We start from the raw sequence: 27434 nt of genomic DNA, 5'->3' as shown, positions 1-27434 counted from the left end.
CACACTGTCCTTATTCTTCTTTGTCAGCGGAAGTCGGAAAACTCATTCTATTATCTTACGGTCATACGCTTTATTGCCGTCCAAAATCTGCAGATTAACCGATTGTCAGGATATAGCCGGATCTACGGACTTGATTTTACCCTAGGTCTGGTTTCCCCGGGTGCTGGGGAGCTCATTACGCATGTATCAGTCCCCAACGTCGGCCGCGAAGCCTGGAGACGAGACTCCGCACGGGCAGCATGCAAGAAAGCGGACGGCCAGAGCGTGTGATTCGTGCTATAAAAGAAAGGTACTGATTATCTCATCGATTGCTCATTTTTGCTGTATTTATATATTTCTTTTTGATGCACGTGCTGATATTGATGGGTACAGATAAAATGTGACGCTGCTGTTCCACAGTGTAACTGGTGTAGCCACCATAACATCCCCTGTACATTTGAGAGGGCCAGTCAGAGGAAACGAAAAGATAGACACAATGGGAACAGGTATTCAAGCGCGTAATGCAGAGAATTCCAATACATCTGCTAACTATAGCTGCTAGATCAGACAAAGCATCGCATCTGGCAGCGCGTATCAGCCGGATAGAAGAACTTGTGACGCAAGGATTGCTGCGAGAGTCCGGTGAGTTTGTCCGACCATATTTCCTGGCACAGCATAAGCTAACATGCAGACAGTCTCTGCTGGATCTCCTGGTGGCTCTGAACGTAATTTCGTCCCAAGTGCCACTCCGCCTAGCTACCCCCAGGCTCTACCACCTGGTCCACCACTTGGTCCTCCCAGTCAACCCCCGGTCTCATCTTCTGTGGCACTGCACTTCGCTGGGAGAGAGTTTGGCGTGATCAGCCTAATTACAGGAATCCCATTTCTTCTTCCAGAGGGCCAGCAGTGGATCGAGTCGCGGACCGGCCAGAGGGTCAACAACGATAAGCTTAGTCTCTCCAGGCCACCATGGGAGAAACAACGAGCCCAGAGTTCAAACGCATTGCTGATGGATCTGCAACCAAAGGAGCTTCTCGAGCTTCCTGACCAAACTGTTGTGCGGATGCACTTTGAAGTCTACCGCTCATCCTTGATGCAACGCGTATTTCCCGTTCTGGACTCATTCCTTTTCCACGAGACGATCAAGACCGCTTACCAACCGCCGCAATCCGAGGATTACTACGGACACCACAGTGCCAGAGCATGCATTTTTGCTTTTATTGCCTTTGCATCCATCTTACACCAGCCTGCAATTGAGGGCACAAGATTGCCACCCATCGACAGTGACGCTTATACGCTCAGGGCGCGATACCTAGTACCTCAGATTTTGCAAGAGACCCCAACATTAGACGGGCTGCAGACTGTGACAATTTTGGTAAGACTTATACTACCTGCTGTGCAATTCGATGGCAAATGCTAACCTATCGATAGGCATTAATTGAGCTCATACTAGGAAACCTGCGTTCTGCAGACTACTTTGGCTCTTTATCAGCACGATTCATTTTCATGCTAGGTGCTCATACTAACCCCACCGAATCTCTAAAGCCCACGGCATCGTTTGCGGAGTTCCTCAAGGCCAGAACGAAGCGTCACCTACGCAACATTTTCTGGCTCTGCTACAGCATCGAGAAAGATGTTGCTATCCGAACAGGACAGCCTCTGGTTCTATCCGACGAAAACTGCGACATTACCCTACCCCCCGGCTACGAAGATAACCTTTACACAACCATGGCATTTCATCACCACTCGCAACAGGTTCCCGATAGCCCGCTATTCCCCGTCGACCTCCGATTAAGCATCATCAAATCACGAGCATACAGCGCTCTATACTCATTCAAAGCGCTGCAAAAGTCAGACGCAGAGATTCTGAAAGAGATTCGCGAACTCGACGACGAACTCGAGAGGTGGAGGCTTTCGGTGCCACTGGAATGGAGACCAACACTGTCTTTCTCCCACGAGACACCAGATCCTAACCTCAGCATGCATTCTGTCATGTTACGTCTGAACTACCACCTCTGCATGATGATCATCCACCAAGCAAGCAGCCGCTGCAAAGCATGGGACAAGAACCAGAGCGGAATGAGAGAAGGCGTAAGCTCAAGCTTAGCCCTCTCCGTCGAAGCCAGTCGCTCAACACTACTGTACCTCGAAACGGCGGAGCCTGTCCTTCTCGATGGTGTTTTCTGGTAAGCCACAATCATCCCAACCAACCAACCAAACAACCAACCCATACTCTATTAATTCCCTAACAAATCATAGGGCCATAATCTTCTACCCCATGTCCGCTCTCCTCGCAATATTCTGCAACATCCTCCAAAACCCCTCCGACCCGCAAGCCACAAAAGACCTCGCCCTCCTCAAGACCGCGACAGGGGTCATGGAGCGGGTGTTTCTGCGTGAGACGGCCTCGAGCAACGAAGTCGTGCATATTAAGCTCGTGGCGGATTTCGTTAATGAGTTGTACAGACTTGCGATTTGTGCGGTGGAGAAGGCGTACAATGAGCGATATGGATGACTTGATGCATGATTTGTGGTATGGTTTGGCGAATTTCTTTAGCTTTGGTGTTTGGGTGTTGTGTTGTGGGTTTCGAATTCATTGGATTGGAAGAAATCTTTGGTTTGCAAATTGACATGGGTAGATCGATATGAAAGCATACTCGTATATAATCTAATATCTATTTGAACCTCTACAAAATCCAGCAGGATCGAGAAATACGTTTACAGGTGTGAAGTCACATCAATTGAAATAAAAGTCATATTATATTCAAGCATAGCATGATATCTAAACCTGGGTAATACCTAAACCAACCAACGTTAGCAATTTGTTTCCAAGTCAATGAAGCTTGCATTGGTGGATGAAATAAAGCTTATGAAGCTCTTCAGATTATTAGAGGTAAAAAAATGCACGATTAGACTCAAAGAACACAAGTGTCCTCATATGGGGTTGAAACAAAGAAAAAGGCATAATCATCATTGTAAAGCTGAGAAGAAAAGAAAAAGCAGCATCGTAAAACTTACCAAAGTCAATGATATGAGCGATGTAAAGCGACTTGATGGCTCAATTCCAGGCAGGTAGTCCAATAGGCATTTCAATGGATAGACTGCATCTGAACAATGAGACCGTCAAAGCCACGCTCGACGAAATGAGAAGCTCAGATCTCGAGACTGATTGTCGATGTGAAAGCTGGGTTGAAGCTTGAGAACAAAAAATGTTTGGCTGGAGAAAATTCGGTGGGATTTTTAAACGGGGCGGACTAGTGCGACACGTGACCCTATCGGATAAATCGTGATTCCGAAGCCGCATTCTATCAGATCGGATTGAGACATTGAGTGGAATTCGACAGTCTGGGATTTCCTCGATATCGATAGATAGTTGTTGTTCGTAGACCGATGTGTTGGGGCTGGTTGTGTGGATTATATTGCTTCTGACCAGCAGAAAGAACTATCCAGAATCTGTAGGAAGGACTGGCGTATAAATACCGTAACCCGGTTGATATAGCCGCTGCGAGAGTTGTATGCCAGTCTGTTTGAGACAAGGTGCCGTTAAATGCGATGTGATCGGCCGTATGTATAATAGCTCGTCAATCGCCCATGGCCAATCAATTATTCTCATCCAAGAGGTCCCACATCAGTCGAGAATCTTCAGCCTGCTGTTCGCTTGATTCTATCGGCTTGTTGCCTTTCTCGGCGGCCTGCATGGCAGCATCCGCATCAAGTCCCTCGGCTTGCAGCTTCTCCAGAGCTGCTTCAATCTCAACCTTCACTTTGTCCATCTCCTGGATCTCCTCCCTTGTCCGGCCCAATTGTTCTTCCATCATCAGAATCAGGGACTCTCGCGCTTGGTGAGGCCGATACAAGTTCAGAAGATGGTGCGCGTTGATGAATAGGTTGCGCAGATCCTCCACCTTGGATTCGAACTGTTCCGGATATACCGAGAGAATGCCAACAAAGTCAAGGAAGTTTAAGAGTAGAGATTTGCTGATTTTGAGAAGATAATAGGCGTGGTTTAGCGGCTGGGAAGGTTTCGCTGGAGATTCACGATCGGCGTCTGCTGGAGGGGAGGGGTAGAGTTGTTCAATGCCTTGTTCTTGTAAGGATGGGAGGGCGGTCGAAAGCTATAGCAATCATTGTCAGTCTCATGTAACAAACATTCATTCAACTTGAATGGCATGGAAACGCACGCTTTGTAGCTCCCCAAAAACGCTGTATTGCTCTGTGGGAATTTCAGGTGGCACAAGGAAACGAAGCTCTGGAGGGAGATCGAGAGCGCGTAATTCAGCCGCCGTCCACTTCTTCTTCCGTGATTTCCCATCTTCTCCCTTTGAAGCTTCCTTCTTGATCCCCTCGAGCTTCTTGATGTTATCTGGAGTGAAATGTTTCCATAGGGGAGGTGGCGGCGCGAAAGCAGTCGCGAGGGCTCTTTGTTGTCCAGCCTCGGCCATTTTCTGCTCACTCGAGAGGTAGCTATTTGGTCATGAATTAGATGATAGTGGAGTCGAGCAACGAGGATAAGATCGACGTGGGTGAAGAGGAATGTCGGATGGTTTTGACCGCGATGCGGAGGTGACAGACTGGCCCGTGCTTTTCAACGGCCTGAGGCGGCCGGCGAAACAGTGAACAACTCGTGTGACACTCTTGTCCTTCTCTCACTTACGTGCTGCTGTCTTTTCTTTCATCTGCGCTTCGGAATGCGCAGCGAGTGTGACTTGTCTGATGGTTTATCTGCTTAATTGAGTTTGCGAATATGCCTCGCAATGGGTTAGCTGCTGGGTCGGCAATTCCCATGTCCAACCAGGCCGGTGTAGCTGGTGCCGTGACTCGATTTTGCCAGCGATCGTACGCGGTGGATTATATCGCGTTGGTAGTTATTGCAGCAGGATGGGCTCTGGTGAGTCAGACAATTCTACGCAGTGTATATGGTACTGACAGTATTGTCGCATAGATCCAGCTCTTCGTGGACCCATTCCATCGCATGTTCTCTCTCGACAACAAATCCATTCAATATCCCTTCACTGTGGTTGAAAGAGTGTCGATTGGTAAGTACATAAGGGTTTATACATATTCCTGTGCTAATAGATCCAGTGTGGTCCATTATCTACGCCGGAGTCATCCCTTTCGTGATCCTCGTCCTTTGGGCGGCCATGTTCCGTCCCGGTGCGCATAAAGTCCATGTGACGATTCTCGGGTTTTTCGTGGCTTTGATGCTATCCACGTTCCTTACGGATATTATTAAAAACGCAGTTGGGAGACCTCGGCCAGATTTCATCTCACGCTGCATCCCCCGCAAGGGCACCGCAAAAGATGTGCTGGTCGCATATACCGTTTGCACCCAGACCAACAATCATATACTCCAGGAAGGCTGGAGGAGTTTCCCAAGTGGCCATAGCAGCTTTTCATTTAGTGGTCTTGGGTATCTGACTATGTAGGTTGAGTTTGACCTCCAGTATATAAGGATACTAATTTTGTTTTAGTTTCTTTTCTGGCCAGATGCACGTATTCAGACCGAGGACGGATCTCGCTAGATGTCTTCTCGCCCTTGCCCCGCTTCTGTGCGCACTGATGATCGCCATTTCACGTCTTGATGACTACAGACATGATGTGTATGATGTTACGTGTGGCTCGATTCTGGGCGCGGCAGTGTCCTATTTCTCTTATCGCCGTTACTATCCTTCGTTGTGGGCCATTAGTTGCGATGTTCCACACAGTAAAACCGACCTGGTCGACCCTGATGGGTTTTCTAAGCTGCCTGGGGATGAGGAGCAGCAGATTGAAGGGCGTGGATCTATTCCGCGAAACTGGGAGGATGGAGAGACTTATCAGCTTGGAGAGGCAGTGGAGTCTCGGAGGTAGATTTCTTGACTTTCTAATGATACCCTGGCATATTCAATATATTGGTTTCGTATAATTAAACCGCACAAAGACTATTCAATTTACCATATTATATTGAGCCTAAATACGATGAACCTCACCTACCTTTACCACAGGCTGCAGGAAGTTGATTGGTCGAACACCAACCCTGTCTATCCATGGAATCCAAGGCATTGAGGCAACCAATGACTTTTTCCACTACTGCATGCATACCTAGCCACCAGGCTGAGCTAACAGCGCCTCATAGAGATACCTATTTAACATCCACCGCACGCAGAGAAACCGCCTTTTCAATTTTATCCTAATCTCCAACTATGGACCCCTTATCTGCACTTAGCCTCGCAGGCACCATAGTCCAATTTATCGATTACGGGATCAAGATAGTCGGAAAAGGTCGCGAACTGTACAAAGCTGGCACCCTGGGTTTGAACGAAGAAATCGAGCTGACGACGACTGAGCTTCAAAAGTTCACAGCCAAATTTCAGCAGGGCAAGTCCCATGCGGGTCAGAATAGTATTACCAGAAAGCCGCTAGGGGAGAGTGACGTGGCGTTGCAGAAGCTTTGTAGTGGATGCGATGAGGTCGCGAAGGAATTATTGGTGCAGTTGGCCAAGTTGAAGCTCAAGACCGACCCGGAAGAGCCAAAGTCGGATGCTCCCAGACAGGAGAAGGAACGATGGAAGCGGCAGCTGAAGAAAATTGCTCTTCTCAAACAAAGTCTGCAGCTGGGGCTGGAGAGTGTATGGAATCAGGGTGCGATTCAAGAGCTGGAGACGAGGCTGGAGAAATATCGAGCAGCCATCCAAACGCAGTTGCTAGGATCATTGGTGTCTGTCTGGCTTTGAGTATAGAGTTGAGGTTGGAAGCTAACCATGTTCCCTTCCAGAGACCAAGCAGAGTCATTGGCAAAACAGCAATCGCAGAGATTCGATGCTTTAGATCGAGAGACAAAGCGGATTGCCAGTCAACTTGTACAGGACATGCAGAAGAACATTTCTCAGAATATTTAGCAACAAACAGCAGCTTTAGCACAGCTAATCAACAAGAAATCCATTGTTATTTGGGTCAAGAAAAACAAGGACAAGAGGGACAAGAGGGATGAGCCGGACGAGACGGACGAGATGGACAAAAAAGATATGACGCCAATTGTTGTCACTGATAACTACCAAGAGACTGACCAGCATCGAGTCAACCTGATTGAAAAGGCTCGCAAGAAAGAGAGACGAATCCGCTACTCGGCCAGTCACGATATCCCTTCCAGCTTGCAGTTTGATGCGCGAATGGAACGCTACGCAAGACTCAGCGAGGCACATGAGAGCACTTTTCAGTGGATAAACCACAACGACAACCACGACGAGGAGCGCCGCTGGGATGGTTTTCGTCGACTGGCTGGGATCAGGCAGTGGACTGTACTGGATTCAAGGGAAACCTTGTTCAGGAAAGTCCACTTTGATGAAATACATCGGCCACAAGCCGTCAATCTTTGACACTTCGTAGAGATGACTAATTTCAGAAAGACGTTTCAGATTGCGATTGAATAACAGGATAATCGATCAAGTCAACAGGACAAAGAAGAAGGAAGCTAAAGCGTCCATTATGCAGATCCCCCGTGACAGCAATATCAGCCCCAGTAGTATAAGATGCCCCATCGCCCAACAGGTACGCCATCGTGAATGTTAGGTCCCCAGTCTGGCTAATGCGCTTCAGCGGGGGCGTTGTTCTAAATACCTCCTATATATCTGTAAAATGCGCCAATGTCTTGGCTATAATGAATCTAGGGGAGATTATATTAACACGGATGTTGTATGGAGCCATCTCCATGGTAAGAGTCCCTCCCAGAAGTTTAATGGCGGCCTTAAGAGGCTCTTATAGATAAATACCCACTGTGCAGGAATGGCGCAGTGGGCGACGATGGAGGCTATCATCCCAATTGAGCCGCCATTTCCTTATTTTATCATTTGCTTGGCCGCTAACTGAGCGGACAAGAAGAATCCGAGGACCTGCTATGTCAGTATATATTGAAAAATAGGATGGAAGACGTACATTAATGTCAAGAATCCGCCGAGACTCTTCCCATGTACGCTCAAGAAATGGCTTGTCCAGGGCAACACCAGAACAGGGGATCCAATTGTCGAGTTTACCTAGGTCCCTAACGAAATCCATACACCTACATTAACGAAAAATGGAAACTCCGACAGGAAATAATAACACGCTATTCAAGAATCACAGTTTTGTACTGTGGACCTGCATCGACCCAGATTTTGAGAGCTATGGCACCAATTCCAACTCGGCGTGCAACGCTCGTCTCAGGATCCCGGTTGATCAGCATCACACGTAGCATTATACCACTGTCCATTTTCTCAAGGACCTCCGTATCTGGTGTAGATTCATTCCCCCGATCCCGGTATAAGAAATAGGAATCTCCAATAGACATTAGTATGAATTCCATCACGCCATTTTTGATAGACATTGAGTAATACTCAGGCGTTGTGACCATGCCTGCAAAAGATCCATTCCTGGATCTGATTGACAGATTGTACTCTGTTGAGCTGGAATGGTGCAAGTTGGAGGTGTCAAGATAGAAATATGCACTCTGACCGTGAAATAGAATCCTACCAGGGGCGGCGTATGCCAGGCCACAGTCACGTGGAGTAAAAATACTTTGTATATCCAAGTGGCCAAATGCATCATGCCAGAATGAACTGTATGTAGGCCATCGTTTGTAAAGAGTCATGAGCAGAGATCCATGAGACAAACTTTCAGGGGTTGTGAGATAAGCAGTGAAACCAAATGGATATTTGTGGGCCAGAGTAAAATCAACGGAGGGATAGGAGGGCTCTTTCTGGATCGGGAATGGCCTTGGCACACATCCACCAAGCCACGCCACCACCAGTTTGTGCAGGAGACCTATCTTCCTACTGTAGCCTTCATGCCATTCAGATTCCAGTAGTGCCTTTTCGTCCAATGGAGAGGGTTTGCATACAGCGACGGTTGTTGCTGATTCAGGAATGGCCCATATTGCAAGCCCGGCTGCTACCGTCGATTTGCGTATGGGACCAACATGTGAAGTCCATGACCATGATGGAAATCCATCTCGAACCTTCCAAGGGATAAAATTTGATTTCCAACTGAATTCGTCCGGTTCCCAGGCAATGGCTTGATCGATATAATCGAGTGGGAGGCCATGGTAAGTGCGGTCTCCATGGGTGGCCTGTAACACTGCGGTAAAGGCATGCAGGATATCAGTCTGGTAGGACAGTTCTCTCTCGGTGTACTGCACCAAGGTTCCCCAGTAATTCATGTCAAGGGGGAGTATCCACGCAGAATCCTTTTCACAGATTGTTTCTGACTCTATTTGTCCTGGAGACGAATGTGAATAGTAGACTCCATAGTTAGTGAAAAATAGCATTGCTGAAGAGCAGTACCCCTCCTGAAGGGTCCAACCTCGTGTCAGCCATCTTTTACCGTCCATGAGTTTATGTAAAGCGGGCGCTTTATTAGAAAAGGTTATTCGACCAATGTCCACGACTGTGTGTTGCCAAGACTGGGGCACAGTCACTCTGGGGAGGCCATGATTGGAGTCGTCGCCCTCCAACGCTACCAACGTGCAGGTAGCATGTCGATAGATGTGATTCATCTGGGCGATCTGTTCCTGTACCTCGGATGGATTACTCTGGTTAATACAGAGTTGATCAACCCAGAGAAATCTGTATCCTAGTCTGTCGCATGCTAGTATCGCATCCCGGATAGTTGCAGGCAAGTTATCCCTCTTGAAAGAGCGTGATGGTGGCAATTCAATGGTTTTAACCCCCCCGAAAACATAGCTCAAAGCCAGGTATTCACAGTCCGTCGGGGCATGAACTACTTGATCGTCGACCACATCGATAACTTTGAGATTTTTCGGCCTCCCAGAGGCAATTGAACGTGAATATGTATGCATCCATCGGCGCGCTTTGTCCCAGTCAACATATCCTTGTAGCGGAGGTGGTGGATACTCGCACGGATCATAAGGGGAGCGCCAGGGCATCTTATCAACTCCTTTGCTTGGGACCCATGAGTGGATCTCGATATGTCGCTTAATCCCAGGTAAAGAAAACCAGAAACCGATTGTGGACTTTGAGCGTAAATCTATCTTGATCGGCCGGGCCCGTGAGTTGTTGTCGGGGTTCAGTTGAAGTTGTGCGTAGCATGTGTTGCTGATAAATTGACAGAAGCGGCACCGCGAACCCCTCTCCTCCACTTCTCTCCAAATACCGATCTCAATGTCTGGAAGCCAGCTCAACGTATAGTCGACGCATAAATGCAAGTGGGCAATTCTCAAATGCCGACAAACGTCACACAGAATATCATCGAAAGCCTCGGTGGAGCATCTGTCACAATCGGAATGGAAGAGCTTATGAATGTTTTCTTCAACCTGGTCAATCCAGCCTGCAGAATAGCCTTTGCAGACGCTGCAATCGAGGCTTTTCTCCGAGGGACGAGCCATGGCTGTGTTGATGGTGAATGGTGATTTCCCAGCTTGCTCAGGGCTTTTGAGGCTGAATCTTGGTCATGCATGAACAGCTGGCAACGCGTCAACCTCAACGCCCCACGATATTTCAGCATTTGGTCGCTAAGGTCCAGTAAGGTATATGAACTAAGCAAGATAGATCCTACTATTTAAAAGGCTATCTTGTATTGCCTGTTCTGGGGATAGACATAATTTTGACGATATAAAACAAGTTCTATGGACACCTCCGAAGCTACGGGATAATGGATCTACCGAGTGAAAGCCGCTCGCCTTTGATAAATATACGGCAAAAACCCTGACGTGTTCTGATATCCTCAGGGTCTTTTCCTACTTTCTATACATTGCCGTGGAATTCGACCTCTCATTCTACCTCCGCGACCTGCTAACAACCAACAAGAACTATCCCAGGAAGAGTGAAAAGACGACTCTTCCAGCACGCCCTGACAGCGAACGAAAGGACCCAGCCAGAAACCATCTTGGCTCTATTAACCCATGGAATCGGCCCGTTCACGGAGCGCCATGAATGACAATATTTCAAGGCGGAGATCACTCCACCATTCGCAGAACGCTTTGCTTTTGGGCCAGGCTTCCATCGTGCAGGCTACACTGAAGTATCTTGGTGGATCTGTGAGTTCAGATAAACAAGAAATGAGTGCCTGGGTGGAGGTTCTGAAGCAACTTCTTCCGCTACCTCGAACAAAACTTTCCATGCCTGTGGGTGATGACATCCAGACTCGTCTCGACATGTGTAATATGGATGAGAGGATATTTTCACCATTCCCGGATCTATATGACGAGGTTCAGCTATTGCTTCCAGAAACGGAGCCGATGAAGACTTCTTCGCGGAGACATTGTTTCATGCAATAGTTGCAAAGATGTTGTTGGAATATAGTAAATATCATGTAGCGTCATAGCGGATCAATCCTTATTATTAATTGTTCAAAGCTTCGAAATATCTCTATGCTTAACATTCGTCCATTCCTTGACATCGTGGAAATCCATCACCTTATTCGGCCCACCAAATCGACCCAGAGTATCTCTCCAGTTTCTATTGGCAGCACTTTCTGGATCCCATTTGATGATTTCGTGGATTCTAGATGGGACCTTGTCTTCCATTGCGTCGACGATAAGATTTCCAATTGATGGGAGGTATTTGAAGCCTGGATGAGTTAGTTTTCACACTTGAGATGGTAGTATATGAGAATGACATACCTCGTCCAGAAGCACCGCAGCCCAGAATAAGAGAAGGGTGATGGGGATGGCGATCGATGATGAATTCGCGATTGGCAGTATCCGCGCACCAGCAGATTCTCGCAAAGCTGAACGGCCGATCCGCGAACTGAGGCATTGTCTCCGCGAGAAGCGCTCTCACTCTTGCTTCTGATTCCGCGGGGACTTGTGTCTTTTCAAATGGAATGCTTCGACATGTGCCGTCGGCGTCTTGAACCATGTTGGTGTATCCGGGATGCTCGTCGCAGATTTTGATCTCGCCGCGCTCTTCGTCCGGCTCGAAGAAGAATCCCTTTTCGATGTTGAAGATGACGGGAATGTTCTTGTATAGAGCCCGTTCTTCTGGCTTCAACGCGATATGCACGAGTGTCCACGCCGTCGGGCGCAGCTGTTGCTTGAAATCTAGGAATTGGCCTGCACTAGCCCCAGCGCAGAGGAAAGTCTGATCTGCTCGCCAGATCTTGCCGTCAGCTGTCACGGCGCCCTTGACGTCGTTGTTCTCGAAGATGAGCGTGATGACCTTTCCCTGCGGGGATCCCGTCACGAACTTGACGCCCAATCTCTGCGCTTCCCTCGCAGCAGCCACGAGGGCAAGACGCGCAGGCGCCCACCCAGCCCCCGAGCGATGGAAATAGCCCTTCCAGCCCGGAAAATCGCCCTGCAGAACACCAGGCGCTGCGAGTTTGCGGAATTCCTCTGGCTGTGTCAGCTCGACGATATTGGGGTCGCTGTCTGGCCTCACGCGAACACCGAGTCGGCCCAGGCCTTCTGGTGTGCAGGCGGACATGAGCAGACCGGTGTCGTGGTAGTAGGGTTTGAAGAGAGGGTCGTTCTTCCAGCCGTGCATGGCCTGCTGGCCGAGGAGTTCGTTGACTTCGATTTCATCTTTGTTGGTGGAGTATTGGCCTGACGAGATGACTTTGTTGATGTCGTTGCCGGCCGAAATGGCCGACGGCACTGGGTAGGGATCCAGGACGGTGACATTTGTGTATCCCCTGCGAGCCAGATGGAGGGCAGTGGACGAGCCCCAGGTGCCGGCACCGACGATGAGAAGGGGGGATGATTTTGTGATGGCCATTGTGTGGATGAATTGGAGTACAGGTTGGACAGAATGAGGCTATCGACAAATCGGTTGGTCTTTTATAGGCGATAGCAGGGATTCATGCGGTGGCGGGATTTCCGACCGAGGGAAGGTCCACGCGATTTGGAGAATTGAAGACGACAGCATCGCCGTATCGGAGAGAAGAGCGTATCTGATATGACTAGTGCTAGTTGTATCTATATGCACTGGTTGTTTAGATTGATGCATTGATTGAGATAGATCGAGAAAACCGTTTAGGCTGAGACAGCCCGACATCGGATGTATATCCGATAGATATGATGCTATTCAGAGCAATCGCTGTCCACATAATCAATGGATAATGAAAACCACAATCATGATCAACATATACTATTACCTATAGAAACTAGTATAATAAATTAGCTATAATAGAATACGAAGCATCGGATACCAGTAAATGCGGGGAAGTTCGTCCTTATCATATTAGGCTATTATCTCGCTTGGACCTTACTTGCATCTGCCTTTGTCTTCTCCGCACTATCAATGCTACTGAGATCGACGATATGGGGAAGGCTATCTATCTGCTATCTAGTATCTTCTATCTACCTTCGTCTGTGATACGACGTTACGTTGGAGTAGATATGCTACCATGCGTGTTTTATTTCCTATAAAGCACAGCCATGGCCTCCTTGACTCTCTGAAACATCCACAACTTTCAAGTCTTGCAGTGAAACACCATGGCTCGATTCCGTTTCCAGAGCCAATCTGGCGATGTAGAAGAATGTCCACGCGATACAACCCTGCAGAACAATGACCTCCCCAAGAAGCCTGTTACTGCCGATGAGGCGATGGAAATTGCCATAGGGGAGAGCAACAGTGTCGAATATACCATTGATTCAGACAACTCTCCATATCTTGAAGTTCGAGCCAATGTGCCCAACACGGATGATCCGACTTTGCCTATCAACACATTTCGAATGTGGTTTTTGGGTGTTGTTTTCACTTTGGTATGGCCGAAACTAGAATACATGAAGCTATACTGACAGTCATAGGTCGGAACAGGCGTCAACCAGTTCTTCTCGATGCGATACCCCAGCGTGACCATCACATCGCTCGTGGCACAGTTGGTCAGCTATCCCGTTGGATGCTTCTTCGCTAAAGCATTGCCCATCATGAAGATTCGTGTTTTTGGTCGAGAAATCATGATAAACCCGGATCATCACTTTAACGTCAAGGAACATGCTGTTATTACCATCATGTCGAATCTCAGTTTTAACCAGTCTTGGGTGAGTATCATCTGGTTGAATCATGGAGTGTATGCTAACTATACCAGGCCAGTGCTATTATTCAAGCACAAAAGGTATACCTAAAGATGGAAACGCCAGTTGGATACCAGATCTTGCTGGCCTTGTCCATGCAAATGTTTGGCCTTGGTCTGGCTGGTATGGTATACAAGTATATCATTGAGCCACCGCAGATGGTACGTATAGCATCATCTACCACGAGCCTTGACTAACTCTATAGATCTGGCCTTCGACTTTGGCAAACGCGGCATTGTTTGAAACTCTGCATAGTGAAGCAAATCCTCTTGCGGACGGCTGGAGAATTTCGAGATATCGATTCTTCATCTACGTCTTCATTGGAAGTTTTTGCTGGTATTGGCTTCCTGGATATATCTTCACAGGTCTGAGTACTTTTGCATTTGTGTGCTGGGCTGCTCCAAGTATGTTATTTCAGTCACATTAAGAAATATCTAACATGATCTAGACAGCAAAGTCGTCAACAATCTGTTCGGCATGACAACCGGCCTTGGATATCTCCCTACAACCTTCGACTGGAGCCAGATTGCCTACAACACCTCGCCGCTGGTGATCCCCTTCTGGGCCCAAGCCAATGTCTTCGCTGGATGGTTCTGCGTGTATGCTGTCGTGGCACCCATTCTCTACTACACCAACACCTGGTTCACTGCGTATCTCCCTCTGACAGGCTCCGATGCATACGACAATACCGGTAATATCTACGACTCCAGTCGGATTCTGGATAGCAACGGTGCCATAGACGTCGAAAAGTATAAGGAGTACAGTCCTATCTTTTTGCCGATCACCTTTGCCCTCTCGTATGGTCTTGGGTTTGCTGTTTTGAGTTGTCTCTTGACTCATGTGGTGCTGTACCACAGCAAGGATATCTTGAGTACTTTCAGGGGCCAGAATAAGAAGGATATTCATGCTAGGTTGCTGTCGCGCTACCCGGATGCTCCGTGGTGGTGGTATTCCATCCTGACGGTATGATTCCCGAAAAATTGTTCGTATGCAGCGGCTAATCGAAAAAGGTCATCGTCGTGGCTGTGGCCATCATGGTGCAGTATGTGTGGGATACAGGACTTCCATTCTGGGGACTCTTCATCACTCTTGCTCTGGCTGCACTTTATGTGATTCCTGTTGGAACGGTATACGCCGTGGCCAACTTGAACAGCAATGTCTTGACTGTTTTGGGTGAGATTGTTTCCGGTTATTTGCTGAGAGGCAAGCCGCTTGTTCTTTTGATTTTCAAGGTGTGTCCATCATCACCAGGCGTGGAGAATTCTTGCTGATATATGTTCAGTTCTATGCCTACACTGGGTTGAGTCAGGCCATGTACTATGGTGCAGATATGAAGGTATGTCACGGCATGCGGTTTTAATGTGTGATCATTCAACTAATTTTTATAGCTGGGATTGTACATGAAGATCCCCCGTCGAACGCTGTTCGTTGCACAGCTGGTTGCTTGTATACTTGGTACCTTGACACAGAGTAAGTTTGATATACTACATACAAAGATAATCCACTAACGTGTGATAGATGGTGTATTGCTGTGGATGCTTGGAAACGTGCAGGATGTCTGCTCAAGCGATCAGCCCGACAACTTCACCTGTCCTCAAGGTCGAGTCAACTACAACAGTGCAGTCTTCTGGGGAGGTAGGTTATTCTTCTCCATATCTTTTCTTCGGATTTTAACAGTCTGGCAGCAATTGGACCCGCAAGACTGTACGATATTGGCAAGAGATATTCTGGTCTCCTGCACATGTTCTGGATTGGAGCATTGCTTCCTATTATAACATTCTTTCTTCGGAAGAAGTATCCCAACTCTCGCTTTCTGAAGGCAATTCACTGGCCGATTTTCTTTGCGGGAACAGGAAACTTGCCTCCAGCGGTATGTGATCCTGTTTTTATTGGGATTTGCGTCAGCTAACATGTATTTGATAGACTGGAATCAACTACACCACGGCTTTTGTCGTCAGTTTTGTATTCAACAAGGTGAGTTTCATGAGAGTGGCCATTGTTTGAAGGTGCTAACAGTGGCAGATCATCAAAGGACGCAGACCGCAGTGGTGGGCCAAGTACAACTATGTCCTCTCTGCAGCCCTGGACTCTGGTGTCGCAGTCTCTGCTATTCTGATCTTCTTCGCATTGGTGTTTCCAGGCGTCACTCTCAGTTGGTGGGGGAACAATGTCAATAGCGGGACGGTCGACAGCAAGGGAACGCCATGGAAGATATTGGGTGCCAATGAGACATTTGGCGAGACAACATGGTCATGAGAGTGTTATTCTCACGATATGAAGAATGGGGTATTTGATGATGAATAATTTCTGTATGTTAATGAACAAATTCATGCCTCAGGCAACAAATGAATGTCCAATCAGCGCCAGGATACCCCGCGGGGTGACAGGCGAGTTCCTATTGGCGGGACGCGCAGTGGAGCGGATTTCCTCTTATCAAGAGGCGAAACCGACGCTTCATCGTTACTCTTGATAACGACGGCTTTTTCTTTTTCTGTCTACTAGTATATAGCCTGTGAAATAGGCCTCACCACGCAGACCAATCGAATCGTCTTAGAGCATTGTACAGCCACTCTTTCTCGTCAGCTTCATTTCACCTTTTCTGCGGTGCAACCTCAATCGTTCGCTCCCTGCTCCTCGACGAATCGATGGTGCCCGGAGCCTAATCCTGTCCAATAGGACTGGGCCATGTGAAGAGTATCTTTGAGCCGTCGGATGCCGCGTAAAAAGGCTGCAGACCGCGTGGGTCCGGTCAAGACCCGAACTCGTGGCGGGTGTAAAGAATGCCGCGCGAGTCGTGTCCGTTGTGACACAAAGAAGCCCATCTGCACGCGATGCGCAGAGAGGGGATTCCCCTGCTCGACGCAGCTGGTGCTGAAATGGGAGTCGGAGTTTGTCAGCCGGGGGATGGCGTTTGGGAGGGCCGGTGTTTGGAGCAAGTCCCGTGCTGCCGGGGAAGCGCAGCCGGCGGCGCCATCTCCGGCGTCGGTGTTGTCGGAGGTGCATGAGTGGTGTCCTGTGCCAGTGGTTGAGTCGTGGGGGTTTGTGAACAGTGGTGTTTCGACTTTTGAACAGCCGCATGAGGTGAATGTTGCGTGTGATGAACTCAATGCTGTGGTTGTCCGTACTCAGGACCAAAGTCGGCTACATGATAGTTCAACTGAGGGAGGGATGAACTGGCTTGCGCCAGTGAGTATCGCAGATTATGGCTTTTCATTCCAGAGCATTCCTAGCCCGACGAATTCCTTGCCACTGTTTCCTCATATCTCACAGGCAAACCAGGGAAGGGTTTTCGAATACTATCTCCAGCAGGTTTGTCCGCGTACGACTGCCAGCTCGAAACTTTCGTCACCGTTTGCGTCTGTGATTCTTCCATTTTGTTTGTCGGCTTCTCCGACACTTTTCAAAGCGATTCAAGCGTTGGGGGCTTGTCATTGGTCTCGTTTTGATTCAAAATACAGTGCCATGGCACTTCGATTCAAGTCTGAGGCTCTGGGCGATCTTCGTCGCAGACTTGCTACCGAAGGGTCCTTGACGTGCTCGTCGGATCCTGAGGTATTGGTGGTTATGATGATGCTTTGTCTGTATGAAATCGTCGACAACTGCGACCAACACTGGACTATCCATCTCAAAGGAGCCAAGGAGTTGATTCGACTGCGAAGGCAGCAACAGGTGGAACTTTCCAAACATCGTGGCTCCCAAGATCCAGTCTCCGCGTTTACAGAGCTTTTCTTCGCTTTTCAAGATGTTATGGGCCGTACAGCCTGCGGCGAGGAAGTCCTGTTCGGGACTGATTACTGGCAGGAAAATGAGCAAAGCATCGACCTTTGGATGGGATGCAGTCCGGAATTAGTCTCGATTCTATCTTCGATCACAGAGTTGAGCCGATCGAAGCGAAAGCTTACCACGGATCAAGCTCGAGCATCTTTTTCATCGCGAGCAACTTCTCTCAGACGCAAACTTGAGCACCTGGTGCAGGAGATTGACGATGATGACGAGATTCTTCATTTGGCTGCGGAGCTGAAACGTCTCGCTGCGGTGCTATACCTACATTGTGCATTATACGGCGCCTCACCATCCACACCTGTAGTGGTTGAATATGTTCGAAAGATTCTCCGAATTGTATCAGACCTGCTTGATCGTGGGTCCCTTGTGAGCATGACATGGCCTGTCTTCGTGGCCGCAGTGGAACTTGATCCCGGACACGACGAACTATGGTCTGATTCAAATGATGAGGATATGTATGGCCGACCACTCGTCCTACGTGCCTTAGCAGCTATGGCAGAGTCAACCGTCTCGAATATCGCTCGTACCCGAGCCGTAATCGTCAAGGTGTGGCAGGCCAGGGATAATGATATGCTCAAGGGCTCCCCTGTTGAGACATCGAAAGATCCTGCGAGCTGCAACGACTGGGAATGGTATGTTGCACCGATTAGTACGGCAATGAGTTTGGCATGATTTTGTGATTACGATTGATGATATTCTTTTTGTTTTATATGTGATTCTGCTTTATGACTTTTGTAATATATTTATCCAAATTGTCTATATCAAACATTCAATGTGACTCATATGCACCAGGCGGTTTCAAACTATGATTAGGTGTGTATAGATAATTTTATTAACTGTCGCATTGTAATAAGTTTTTATTTCCATGGTATAGCGATGATAGTTTTTTGGTTAATCCAGTATAATATTATAAGGATGCTTTTTCCACTAATATTCCATCGAAATAAGGTATTAGGTAGTGATAATTCCACGGAATAATAGCAATTTTTATGATAGAGTGATGATGATTATATTAAAGATATTACAAAATTTCTATCATTAGTTATACATGTATAGTTTAACAACTTTTCAAACAATTTTTTGAAATTGCCTGGTGCCCCTATGGACATGTCTCAGTGCTTTTGCTCGATCTTCGAAATCACCTCATGAATGGATTATAATACCGTATCGTACTGTAAGGATAACCGCGGGCCAATTACCACCCTGGATAAGCCGTGGCGGGGAATCGGCTCGCGTGATTCGCCGGCCGCAGTGTCAAGGACGTCAGGGCGATGATCGGACGAGGAGCAGAGGAGGACGTTCACCTCGTGTTCATCCATCACAAACAACTTCTTTATATCTCTGGTATATAAAAACACGTGTTTTTCTAGATCTCCTTGCAGAAGGAACCATCATTGGGAAAAGAGCAGGCCTTATTTGCTTAGGACGGCTTCAAAATCCCCGAAGACTGCATCTGGCTGAAGCGCCCACAGCCAGCACTGCAGGACCGCCTCAAGTGATTCCCGTTGGAAAACTTCACTATGCTCTGCATCACTAGATGCATTTTTTACTGACATTCACGCGTGATACATGTCTTTTGCAGTCACTAACATGACATCCTCAACGACATCTTCAACCCTATCGCACAGCTTGGCTGCTGTTCCCTTCGAGAGCAAGCTGAGCGAGCAGCTATCCCAGCGAAGGGAGCAGAGTGAATCTAGTTTTGAAACCACCTCATCGGGCGACAAGAGCAGACAACTCGGGCCACCATTACGTTGTTCGCCCAAATCACGCTCGCTATCCGATGCGGCAAAACCCGCATCGTCCACCCAACAACCTGTTTCGGGAGACAATCGTCCCTCAAGCAAAGATGATAGTTCCATCTCGTCGATTCCCGCAACACCCCAACGTCAATCTGCTCAACAGCACAGTTTATCTCTAAATCTTCCTTCGAAAGTCCCTAACCCCGCGTCTACGCCCAGCCGTGCCCCGCTCTCCCCAAAGCTCGATTCTTCCCAAATCTACGGTTCCCCCGGTTCGGTTCTCCCGCGTCGTTCCCGAGGTCTGGATTTCTCCCGTGCCTGTACAAACCTACATCACTCGATAATTGCAGAGTCCTCGCCGGAATCGTCGCCCACAATTGGCGGGCGGGGCGTGACGATCCCTCAGCGCCGTGGCTCGCCCGGGTCGACCTCCAACCCTCCGTTCTCGACATCAGCTCAAGCTGACCGCGCCACCATCTCGAGTTCCGTTTCGAGTGTCAACATGATGGAGTCGGATACCAGCAGCAGTGAGGAGGACGACGAGCCAATGGACAGGGATGAAATGATGATCACAAATACACCACAGGCGAACAAGATGGGGGGTGGGATGAATCCTTTCGCGGTGGGAAACATTTCGAGTCCTGGAAACGACTGGATGGGTGGCTATTCCCAATCTGCAGCAAGTCTCATGAGTTTTCAACGCGCCCGGTTTCGCAGCAAAGGCCGTAGCAGGCATAGCTCCAGCAGCGCTAGTGGAAATAGTTCCAAGCCCAGTCCTGGGCCGCTGTCTCCACCCGTGATGAAGAGCATTGAAAATCCAAATGGAGGATATTTTGGCTCGAAAACTGGTGTGCAACGACGGGAGAGCTTAAGCCTGGGACCTCATGACTTGCGTCTTTCAGATCTCAGTGATGATGGAGAGCACCGCGGTGCTCGTGGCCATAGTCCTGGTCCATCGCACTCAGAGGGCGGGCCCTTGGGTGTGATACGACGTGCTGTGACTCGACGTGGAAGTTTATTGGTAAGTTCTCATGACGCTGGACGTCAACAACGCAAAACTAATATACCTGTACAGCCTAAAACGAAGACCTTTGCCCGAATCCGGGCAGCCCTCGTAGAAGAATCGTCTCCCATTCATAGCGAAGCAAAGCGTGAATCAGAGGTTATTCGCCAGGTTCGCGAAAGTGAACCAACCATTCCGGAAAAACCCCCATCGTCAAGCGGTTTCCCCTCCGTTACACCCTCTAGACCAAGCGAAACCGAACCAGACACGGACGATGCGCCTGCAAAAGCTGGACCTGCACTGAGTGAAAATAGTTTCAGTGAACAGGCTCATCGGAATTCCCGGGGTTCGGATTTCTGGAATTCTTTCGACGAACGATACCGTACACCCCCTCCACCGATGCGTCAAACGGCACCTTCTACGATATCAGAGGATGACTTGGCAATGGCGATGGACATGACACCCTCGACGACATTGGGATCGAGTACTGCTGAATTTGCCAAACCATATGATCGACCTAGCTCTCAATCGTCGACGACTCATGGATCTCAATCTGCAGTCATGAGCGAAATCAATCGCAAGAGACGACGAGAAGATGACTTTGACCCGAATCTCCTCAAAAGAAGAGCTGTGTCCCCGAGTATGAGCGCCCAGAGTAGTCCAGTGATGCCTAATTCCCCGGTGGTCAAGGACACTGGACACAATATCTGGGGTCCACCCCCGAAGTCTAATCTCGGCTCTCTTTTCCCAGAACGCCCCAGCACCGAGAACGGGAACCGAAATACCCCTCATAGCGGAACATTGAAACGAGTTGGCCTTCAAGGCATGACCGAAACCAACGACAGTTTGATGAACATGAGTATTGAGTAATCAGCTCATAGATCGTGGTAGCTGTTTATCGTCCGCGAGCCGGGCTCGCCTGCATTGAATACTATCCTAACTTTACGGCAGAATACTTCTATTGTTTTTGAAGCGTGGCACTTATCAGACTGGAGATGTTGGAGGACCTTTGTCTTTACAGGGCGTTAAAAATTTGTGGGCTGTCGAATGTTTTGGTTACCTTTTGAAGCTATATCTTTATTACATAGGCATGCCTGTCATTGATAAAAAGACATATTAATAATATAATTCATTGATAAATCAAGAATGACTAGATATATGCCCGATTCCATGTTTTAGATTTGGACTGTAAAGCGGAATAGCCGCCTTTTCCAGTATCATTGGCCACGTTGAAAGGAGCCGGCGCTTGTCGCGCCAAGATGTCCCTCCGCTGGTGACACCGGGGAAGCATCAAGCAACAGCCTAGAGCAACTATCGTTCTCCTTCACATCCGATCATTTTCGCCGTTTCCTCTTTTGAGTTGTTGTTTTCTTCTACACATATAAATTTCTCCTCCGATATCTACAAATCTGTCGTTGAATTGCCAACACCATGGCCTCAACTGTTGAGCTCGCATCCTCGTTCATCGAAGGTGCCCCGCCAGGCGAGGTATGCCACTTATGAGTCTTTAGACACTATTCTTGATCCTACCCCATATCAAACATTACACAGTGACTAACTGGCATTATCTTTTTTAGCTCGCCGATGTCATTGCTGGTACATTTCCCCCTCCCCGTGTCATCATCCTTTTCCCCGCAATCCCGACCTCGCACCACCCACCGATCGTATAATGGAACACGTTTTTGCTAAATAATGGACTCGAACAGACGTGAAGACTCTTACCTCCGATGGTGAAGATATTATTCCTTCGCTTGCGCCCGCATTCGAACGATACAATGAGAAGCAACTGACGACGGTTAAGCTGCCTGGGGCTAGTCAGGAGGTACGCACGATGGGGATACATATCATATAATGCCTGAGAGGGTTTATGCTAATTGGACGTGGAAAGGTCATTGTCAGTGAATTCAACAAGTTGGAGGATAACCGATACTTTGATGTGGAAAGTCAGACATCGTTTGAAGTTGATCATGTCACTCAGGTATGATGCCTCGTGGTCTATGGGGACACTAGTATCGTATCGGCTGACAGCTGGTTTTGGTTGAATAGGAAGCGTCTGGAGCGCAGTCATATGTATTGGAATCGCAGAATGCTGATTTGATGTGAGTGAGCTTGGTGTTTGGGTGGTTGGAGATTGGATGCTCATTCGACGTTTTTGCTATAGCAAATCCCTACTCAAGTCGCTTGCTGCGCATGCCAGTGAACACTACCCCAGCTGCTCTTATGGAGTATACCCGATCGAGGATGATTCTGCTGTTGCCATCGTGCTCGTTGCAAACCGATACTCGCCAAACAACTTCTGGTGAGTGACATTCTTCAAGATGCTCCGTGGGAGCTTGACTGATGATGAATAGGAATGGTCGATTCCGTGCCGTTTACCAAGCCCCCGTTTCGTCGTCTACCACCGTGACCGGCAAGATCCAGGTCGACGTCCACTACTACGAAGACGGCAACGTGGCCCTCAACACCAACAAGCCGATCAGCCTTTCGATTCCCTCGATCTCTGCCGAGAGCATCATCTCTCGCATTGCTGCTGCGGAACGTGACTACCAGGAAGACCTTAACCGGGCGTTCGTGCAAATGAGCGAAGGAGCCTTCAAGGGCCTGCGGAGACAATTGCCAATCACACGGCAGAAGGTGGAGTGGGAGAAGGTCGGAGGATATCGGTTGGGACAGGACATTGCGGGGGGCAAGGGGCGGTAAGCTTTATCGCTTGTTGCTTGTTGTGGGTTAGAATGTAGATATTCTGGATGGCGAGGAAGACGGAATTGATTTGATGTTAGCGATAGCTGTAGATGAATTGACATTGTCTTGCTGTTTTTATCTCGTAGTATCATATATATTTCCTGATCAACAGGTGATTCTTTCCATTTCTAAGAGCACTTTGTTGATCTCTATCTCTTGTAGATTTAACGTCAAAACGCCAAGTTAAAATCGGCGCCGAGGCGGAGATGAACAGACATCGCCCTAATACTAATCAAAGCACCAGGATTTCCCCTCTTTATCTACACAAACCATCTGTCAATTACATGGAATATCCTGCCTGCATTATGCTTATATCCCTTGCATAGCCAATTGTTTTCTCCCAAAATAAACCATCCCATTGAATTTCTCTCTCCCCATCAATTGACAAGCGATTGATTTGATTTGATTCTCTTATCAATCGACAAGGACAAAATGGCGCAATCTACGGCTCCTCCGTCACCGTCTCTTATCAGACAATTCGCGAATTTCACACGCTCTGGAGCAGGTCTTGAAAAAACACTCCGTTTTGTACAGTCTTTGGCGCAGATTGTGGTCGAGGTCGCTGTAGAGAGTGCAACAGTTTCGAGATGGTCAATTGCTAAGTCTCAGTTGGCGTTGAGTGAGTTTTATCATTTTTATATTTCTTGTCCATTGGAATGAATTTAGGCTGATGATTTCAGCTCGGAGATATTTCCGATTTTTCAGCTTCATCGACTGTTTCCTGAATGTCTTTACGCTTCTCGGTGGGAAGGGATCGGGAAATGCAATTCTGACTTTGCTCGAACTGGGGAAGTGGAGTTGTTTGGGGATGTATATTTTCTTGGAGGATGTGACTATTGTATGTTTCCCCTTCCACCATGTTATCTTGATGGGAAGGTCTGGCTAATACGCTACAGCTCCATGCAATGAACATCTGGACCGTCCCCTGGAACGGCCCTGTCCTGGTCGAAGCATACAAACTCTGGTTTTACGCCATTTCCTTTTCACTAATGGGATCCATCTGGGCTCTTCTATTCAGTTCGAGTAAATCCCGAAACAGCAAATCCAGACAATCGAAAAAGTCGAAATTGTCTGAGAAGTCATCGCCTTCTAAGGCTGCCTCGTCGACCGCTCCCCTGATGAGACGGATTGTCGTCGATGGATGTGATTTGCTGATTCCTGGGGTGTTCTTGGGATGGATTGATGTGAGTAATGTGGTGATTGGGATGACGATGGTGGTGAGTACATTGGTTTCCTCGAGAGATATTTGGATCAAGGCTCAAATGCAGTGATGGGTTGTTTTTCGGTGGATTTTGGGGTTGTTTGAGATAGAGCATTGATGGGGTATATATATTGGAGTTCTGCTACTACATACTTTGGATCATGCTGTAAATAGCCCATCGTATATAGAGTTGATTCTGTTGAATCAAAAACGATGTCAAATATCTTCAAGAGTGGAGATAGAAAAAAGATAGACGGAAAAGCGGAACAAGCGGAGCAAGGGTCCTAAGCGGTGAGAGATAGTACCGGCATTACCCCTGAAAAAAGCCTCACCGCCCGTCTGCTGACATCATCCCCCGCACAAATCCATCTCCACAAATTGCCAGGAACCATCGGCATTTGCCCTAGTACAATACAAAATTTTTTGGTCAGGGATTATCCCATCATTTGCACGTGGCTGGGAAGGTGGTAGGGCAATGAATCCAGCAAACCGGTGCAGGTGGAATCAGCTCAAGTTGTCCGTCTATAATCCAGAATTTCCCCGTGTCACTATACCGTGAAATTATACCGGCAGTTATGGTTTACGGCCGCCAGCGGAGTCAGGGGTGCATACTTTGCAGGAAACGAAAAGTCAAGGTTTGTACTTTTGTGGCTTGAATTTTAATTATTCGACTAATTGAGAATGTCAGTGCGATGAGGGAAAGCCAACATGCAATAATTGCAAGGCTCATGGAAAAGAATGTCCGGGGTATAGCAAACCATCTTCACCGTTCATTTTTCGCAATGAGAATAAAAAGGCCGAGAAATTAGTCCAGAAGGGTCAGAAGAGACATGAAAATAATCAAAACCCTCAGTTTGGCCCTGAGACGAAATCGGAAACTGCCGTGTCAAGACGTTCTGGTACTTTTGAAGGTCCTCTAATAAATGTCTCGGTCTCGGTCCCGCGGTATCTGTTCGACTCAACATGGGAGGATCGTAGCCATTGCTACTTCCTCGACCAGTTTACCTTGCCACAGGAGATAGATGGTAGTCCAGGTCCATTGGATTCCGTACCAACTCTATATACCTTTTGTCAGCGGGGTGAAGATACCAGCGGTGCTCCTTTGTCGTGCCTGCAATCGGCTCTTGACGCAGTTGCGTTCGCCACTCTTGCAAACCAGGCAAATGTACCTTCATTGGCTATCCACGCGAAGAAAAAGTATGGCCAGGCTCTGCGTGATCTGAACAAAGCATTGAGCTCTGTGGAAACTGCCGTCCGAGACGAGACGATGGGCGCAATTGTAATGCTAACATTATTTGAAGATGTGAACAGCGAGCGGGAGAGCTTGCTGAGTATTCATATAAAGGGAATTCAATATTTGTTAAAGCTGCGCGGTCTTGACCAGCTGTTTAATCCTGCCACCCGGTCTCTCTTTCATTTTGCCTTTACCCAAATGGTGTGTACGGATGCCTGCAAGAAGATAATCAGAGCTAATTATGAAAGTCGATTCAACTTCTTGGACTGAATGACCCGCTGTTGATTGACGTAGATTGGTTGATGGGGGTGTTTACTGTTCAGTACCCAGTCTACAATATGATGGCTGGGGTTTTGAAGATCAGTAAATTTCGCGCGACTGTCGCGAAGATGCTCTCTCCTGAAAGCCAGAGCTTTCATCCTTCAACTCAAGAGTCACTCACATCTATGCTCGAGATGGGAGAACGATTGGGTCTAGAGTTCGACCAATGGTACAGAGGAACGCCAGATGAATGGCTTCCACAGAGCTCGCCAACGATCCACGGGGAGACCATAATCACCTATCCAGATATAACCTCAGCTGGCGTATGGAATTACTACCGAGGCGCCACAATCGCCCTTCAACTGACTCTCATTGAAATCCATCACCGCCTGAACTCTTTGGTCGCCGGCAACTTGCACAACACAACCGACTCCAACCAATTCGTCGGTCTACAATCCCCCGAAAACATCATCAAAAATACAGTGGTAGGCATATGCCAAACGATACCATTCGCACTTGGAGACGTCGACCGATTCGGCTTCCCAACCCCTATGCACGGAAAACCCGGGGTCGGAATTAAGGCCATCCAACAGTTCGCGCTACTATGGCCCATTTGGACCGTCACGCAGTGTGGACTTGCCACCGCTGAACAAGACAAGCAGGCCAGGGTGGCTTTGCAAAGGATTGGTCTGGCATCGGGGATTAAGCTAGGGCTGGCCCTGGCTGATCAGAATACCGTCTTGGATCGGGCGACGCTTTCGAGTCCATCCCATAGCCCTGTATCTTCGCCTCCGAAGAGTGTTTAGAAGGGCTGGGGTGGATCTGGTCAGGTGAATCTGGCTAGAGTATATATACTTGACCATCAGACAGGGCAACGGTTACTGTCTATGGATTAGACTATGTGGTTTCTTATATATAGACGATGGTATACTTGGGATTATAGAACTGATAGACGCGTCTTGATGACTACAGTTGATGATTGAATTAACATGAACGATCTGTCTTGTCTTTCCTTTGCAACCCGCCATTGTCTAATACTTCTAGATAAAAACTAACAGTAACAGTCCAGCCAGCCATAGATACACTAATTGTAAATCAACCGGGGGATAATTCTTAACATCTCTCATATTTTGCTTATCCTATTTGCAGCAAAGCACGATATGCCATGATTCGAACACATCCGGATAGTGATCTAATCGGGAAAATATTCTTCGCTCCATTGTCTTGGATGCTCTCACAAGACTTCATGGTGCATCATTGGGCGTTATCTCTGATCTGCTGGAAGACATATTCGAAAAAGTCGCCAGAATATGCCAGAAAAAAGAAGTTGAGATGACTGGAAGGTGAGATGGAGGCTTCAGCGACATATTTACTGGAAGAAACAGACCTGGTCGTCCAGATATCATTATCTGAACGCAACACTGAGATTCATACGGTGACATATTAGCTGCTGAACCCACGACAGAAAAGATAAGTGAGGTCAATAGAAGCGGTCACAGGGC

General features: G+C 48.0%; 12 protein-coding genes across 12 annotated transcripts; 9 read left to right on the top strand and 3 right to left on the bottom strand.

Annotated features, from left to right (window-relative positions):
- Positions 1-81: 81 nt before the first annotated feature.
- On the top strand, positions 82-2695 carry ASPWEDRAFT_45784 (putative C6 transcription factor). The gene is made up of 6 exons (XM_040836622.1): positions 82-289; positions 373-485; positions 542-621; positions 675-1354; positions 1411-2165; positions 2239-2695. Exons 1-6 carry the CDS (start codon positions 182-184, stop codon positions 2492-2494), a joined length of 1992 nt encoding a protein of 663 aa, XP_040683910.1. The 5' UTR covers positions 82-181; the 3' UTR covers positions 2495-2695.
- Positions 2696-3578: 883 nt separating this feature from the next.
- med7 (mediator complex subunit MED7) lies at positions 3579-4421 on the bottom strand (the record flags this gene model as incomplete). The annotated part of the gene is made up of 2 exons (XM_040829082.1): positions 3579-4094; positions 4161-4421. 2 exons carry the CDS (start codon positions 4419-4421, stop codon positions 3579-3581), a joined length of 777 nt encoding a protein of 258 aa, XP_040683909.1.
- Positions 4422-4723: 302 nt separating this feature from the next.
- Positions 4724-5829, top strand: ASPWEDRAFT_54876 (phosphatase PAP2 family protein; the record flags this gene model as incomplete). The annotated part of the gene is made up of 4 exons (XM_040838117.1): positions 4724-4867; positions 4922-5015; positions 5062-5401; positions 5451-5829. 4 exons carry the CDS (start codon positions 4724-4726, stop codon positions 5827-5829), a joined length of 957 nt encoding a protein of 318 aa, XP_040683908.1.
- A 213-nt stretch (positions 5830-6042) lies between these two features.
- On the top strand, positions 6043-6830 carry ASPWEDRAFT_702505 (uncharacterized protein). The gene has a single exon (XM_040839112.1). The coding sequence runs from the start codon at positions 6162-6164 to the stop codon at positions 6690-6692; it is 531 nt and encodes a 176-aa protein (XP_040683907.1). The 5' UTR covers positions 6043-6161; the 3' UTR covers positions 6693-6830.
- Positions 6831-7793: 963 nt separating this feature from the next.
- On the bottom strand, positions 7794-10333 carry ASPWEDRAFT_32429 (uncharacterized protein; the record flags this gene model as incomplete). The annotated part of the gene is made up of 3 exons (XM_040833662.1): positions 7794-7847; positions 7891-8014; positions 8085-10333. The coding sequence occupies 3 exons, from the start codon at positions 10331-10333 to the stop codon at positions 7794-7796; spliced, it is 2427 nt and encodes an 808-aa protein (XP_040683906.1).
- A 963-nt stretch (positions 10334-11296) lies between these two features.
- On the bottom strand, positions 11297-12665 carry ASPWEDRAFT_120490 (NAD(P)/FAD-dependent oxidoreductase; the record flags this gene model as incomplete). Its single annotated transcript, XM_040828989.1, has 2 exons — positions 11297-11517; positions 11570-12665. The coding sequence occupies 2 exons, from the start codon at positions 12663-12665 to the stop codon at positions 11297-11299; spliced, it is 1317 nt and encodes a 438-aa protein (XP_040683905.1).
- A 719-nt stretch (positions 12666-13384) lies between these two features.
- optE (small oligopeptide transporter, OPT family) lies at positions 13385-16369 on the top strand (the record flags this gene model as incomplete). Its single annotated transcript, XM_040839258.1, has 12 exons — positions 13385-13654; positions 13700-13933; positions 13981-14127; positions 14172-14370; positions 14415-14929; positions 14977-15198; positions 15249-15302; positions 15355-15436; positions 15485-15601; positions 15652-15836; positions 15890-15940; positions 15983-16369. The coding sequence occupies 12 exons, from the start codon at positions 13385-13387 to the stop codon at positions 16220-16222; spliced, it is 2316 nt and encodes a 771-aa protein (XP_040683904.1). The 3' UTR covers positions 16223-16369.
- Positions 16370-16413: 44 nt separating this feature from the next.
- Positions 16414-18531, top strand: ASPWEDRAFT_45779 (Zn(II)2Cys6 transcription factor). The gene has a single exon (XM_040836621.1). It carries the CDS (start codon positions 16679-16681, stop codon positions 18419-18421), a length of 1743 nt encoding a protein of 580 aa, XP_040683903.1. The 5' UTR covers positions 16414-16678; the 3' UTR covers positions 18422-18531.
- Positions 18532-19318: 787 nt separating this feature from the next.
- Positions 19319-21364, top strand: ASPWEDRAFT_54870 (uncharacterized protein; the record flags this gene model as incomplete). The annotated part of the gene is made up of 2 exons (XM_040838116.1): positions 19319-20512; positions 20567-21364. 2 exons carry the CDS (start codon positions 19319-19321, stop codon positions 21362-21364), a joined length of 1992 nt encoding a protein of 663 aa, XP_040683902.1.
- Positions 21365-21794: 430 nt separating this feature from the next.
- On the top strand, positions 21795-23280 carry ASPWEDRAFT_45775 (F-actin-capping protein subunit alpha). The gene is made up of 7 exons (XM_040836620.1): positions 21795-21982; positions 22072-22090; positions 22201-22316; positions 22383-22472; positions 22541-22593; positions 22656-22793; positions 22846-23280. The coding sequence occupies exons 1-7, from the start codon at positions 21926-21928 to the stop codon at positions 23192-23194; spliced, it is 822 nt and encodes a 273-aa protein (XP_040683901.1). The 5' UTR covers positions 21795-21925; the 3' UTR covers positions 23195-23280.
- Positions 23281-23668: 388 nt separating this feature from the next.
- ASPWEDRAFT_120991 (PEX11 domain protein) lies at positions 23669-24507 on the top strand (the record flags this gene model as incomplete). The annotated part of the gene is made up of 3 exons (XM_040829036.1): positions 23669-23855; positions 23917-24074; positions 24133-24507. 3 exons carry the CDS (start codon positions 23669-23671, stop codon positions 24505-24507), a joined length of 720 nt encoding a protein of 239 aa, XP_040683900.1.
- A 253-nt stretch (positions 24508-24760) lies between these two features.
- ASPWEDRAFT_702358 (Zn(II)2Cys6 transcription factor) lies at positions 24761-26935 on the top strand. Its single transcript, XM_040839109.1, has 3 exons — positions 24761-25072; positions 25126-25872; positions 25920-26935. Exons 1-3 carry the CDS (start codon positions 25013-25015, stop codon positions 26736-26738), a joined length of 1626 nt encoding a protein of 541 aa, XP_040683899.1. The 5' UTR covers positions 24761-25012; the 3' UTR covers positions 26739-26935.
- Positions 26936-27434: the final 499 nt, after the last annotated feature.

This window comes from Aspergillus wentii, assembly GCF_001890725.1.
Source record: "Aspergillus wentii DTO 134E9 unplaced genomic scaffold ASPWEscaffold_9, whole genome shotgun sequence".
NCBI classification, from domain to species: domain Eukaryota; kingdom Fungi; phylum Ascomycota; class Eurotiomycetes; order Eurotiales; family Aspergillaceae; genus Aspergillus; species Aspergillus wentii.
This window is presented reverse-complemented; position numbering and strand designations above follow the sequence as displayed.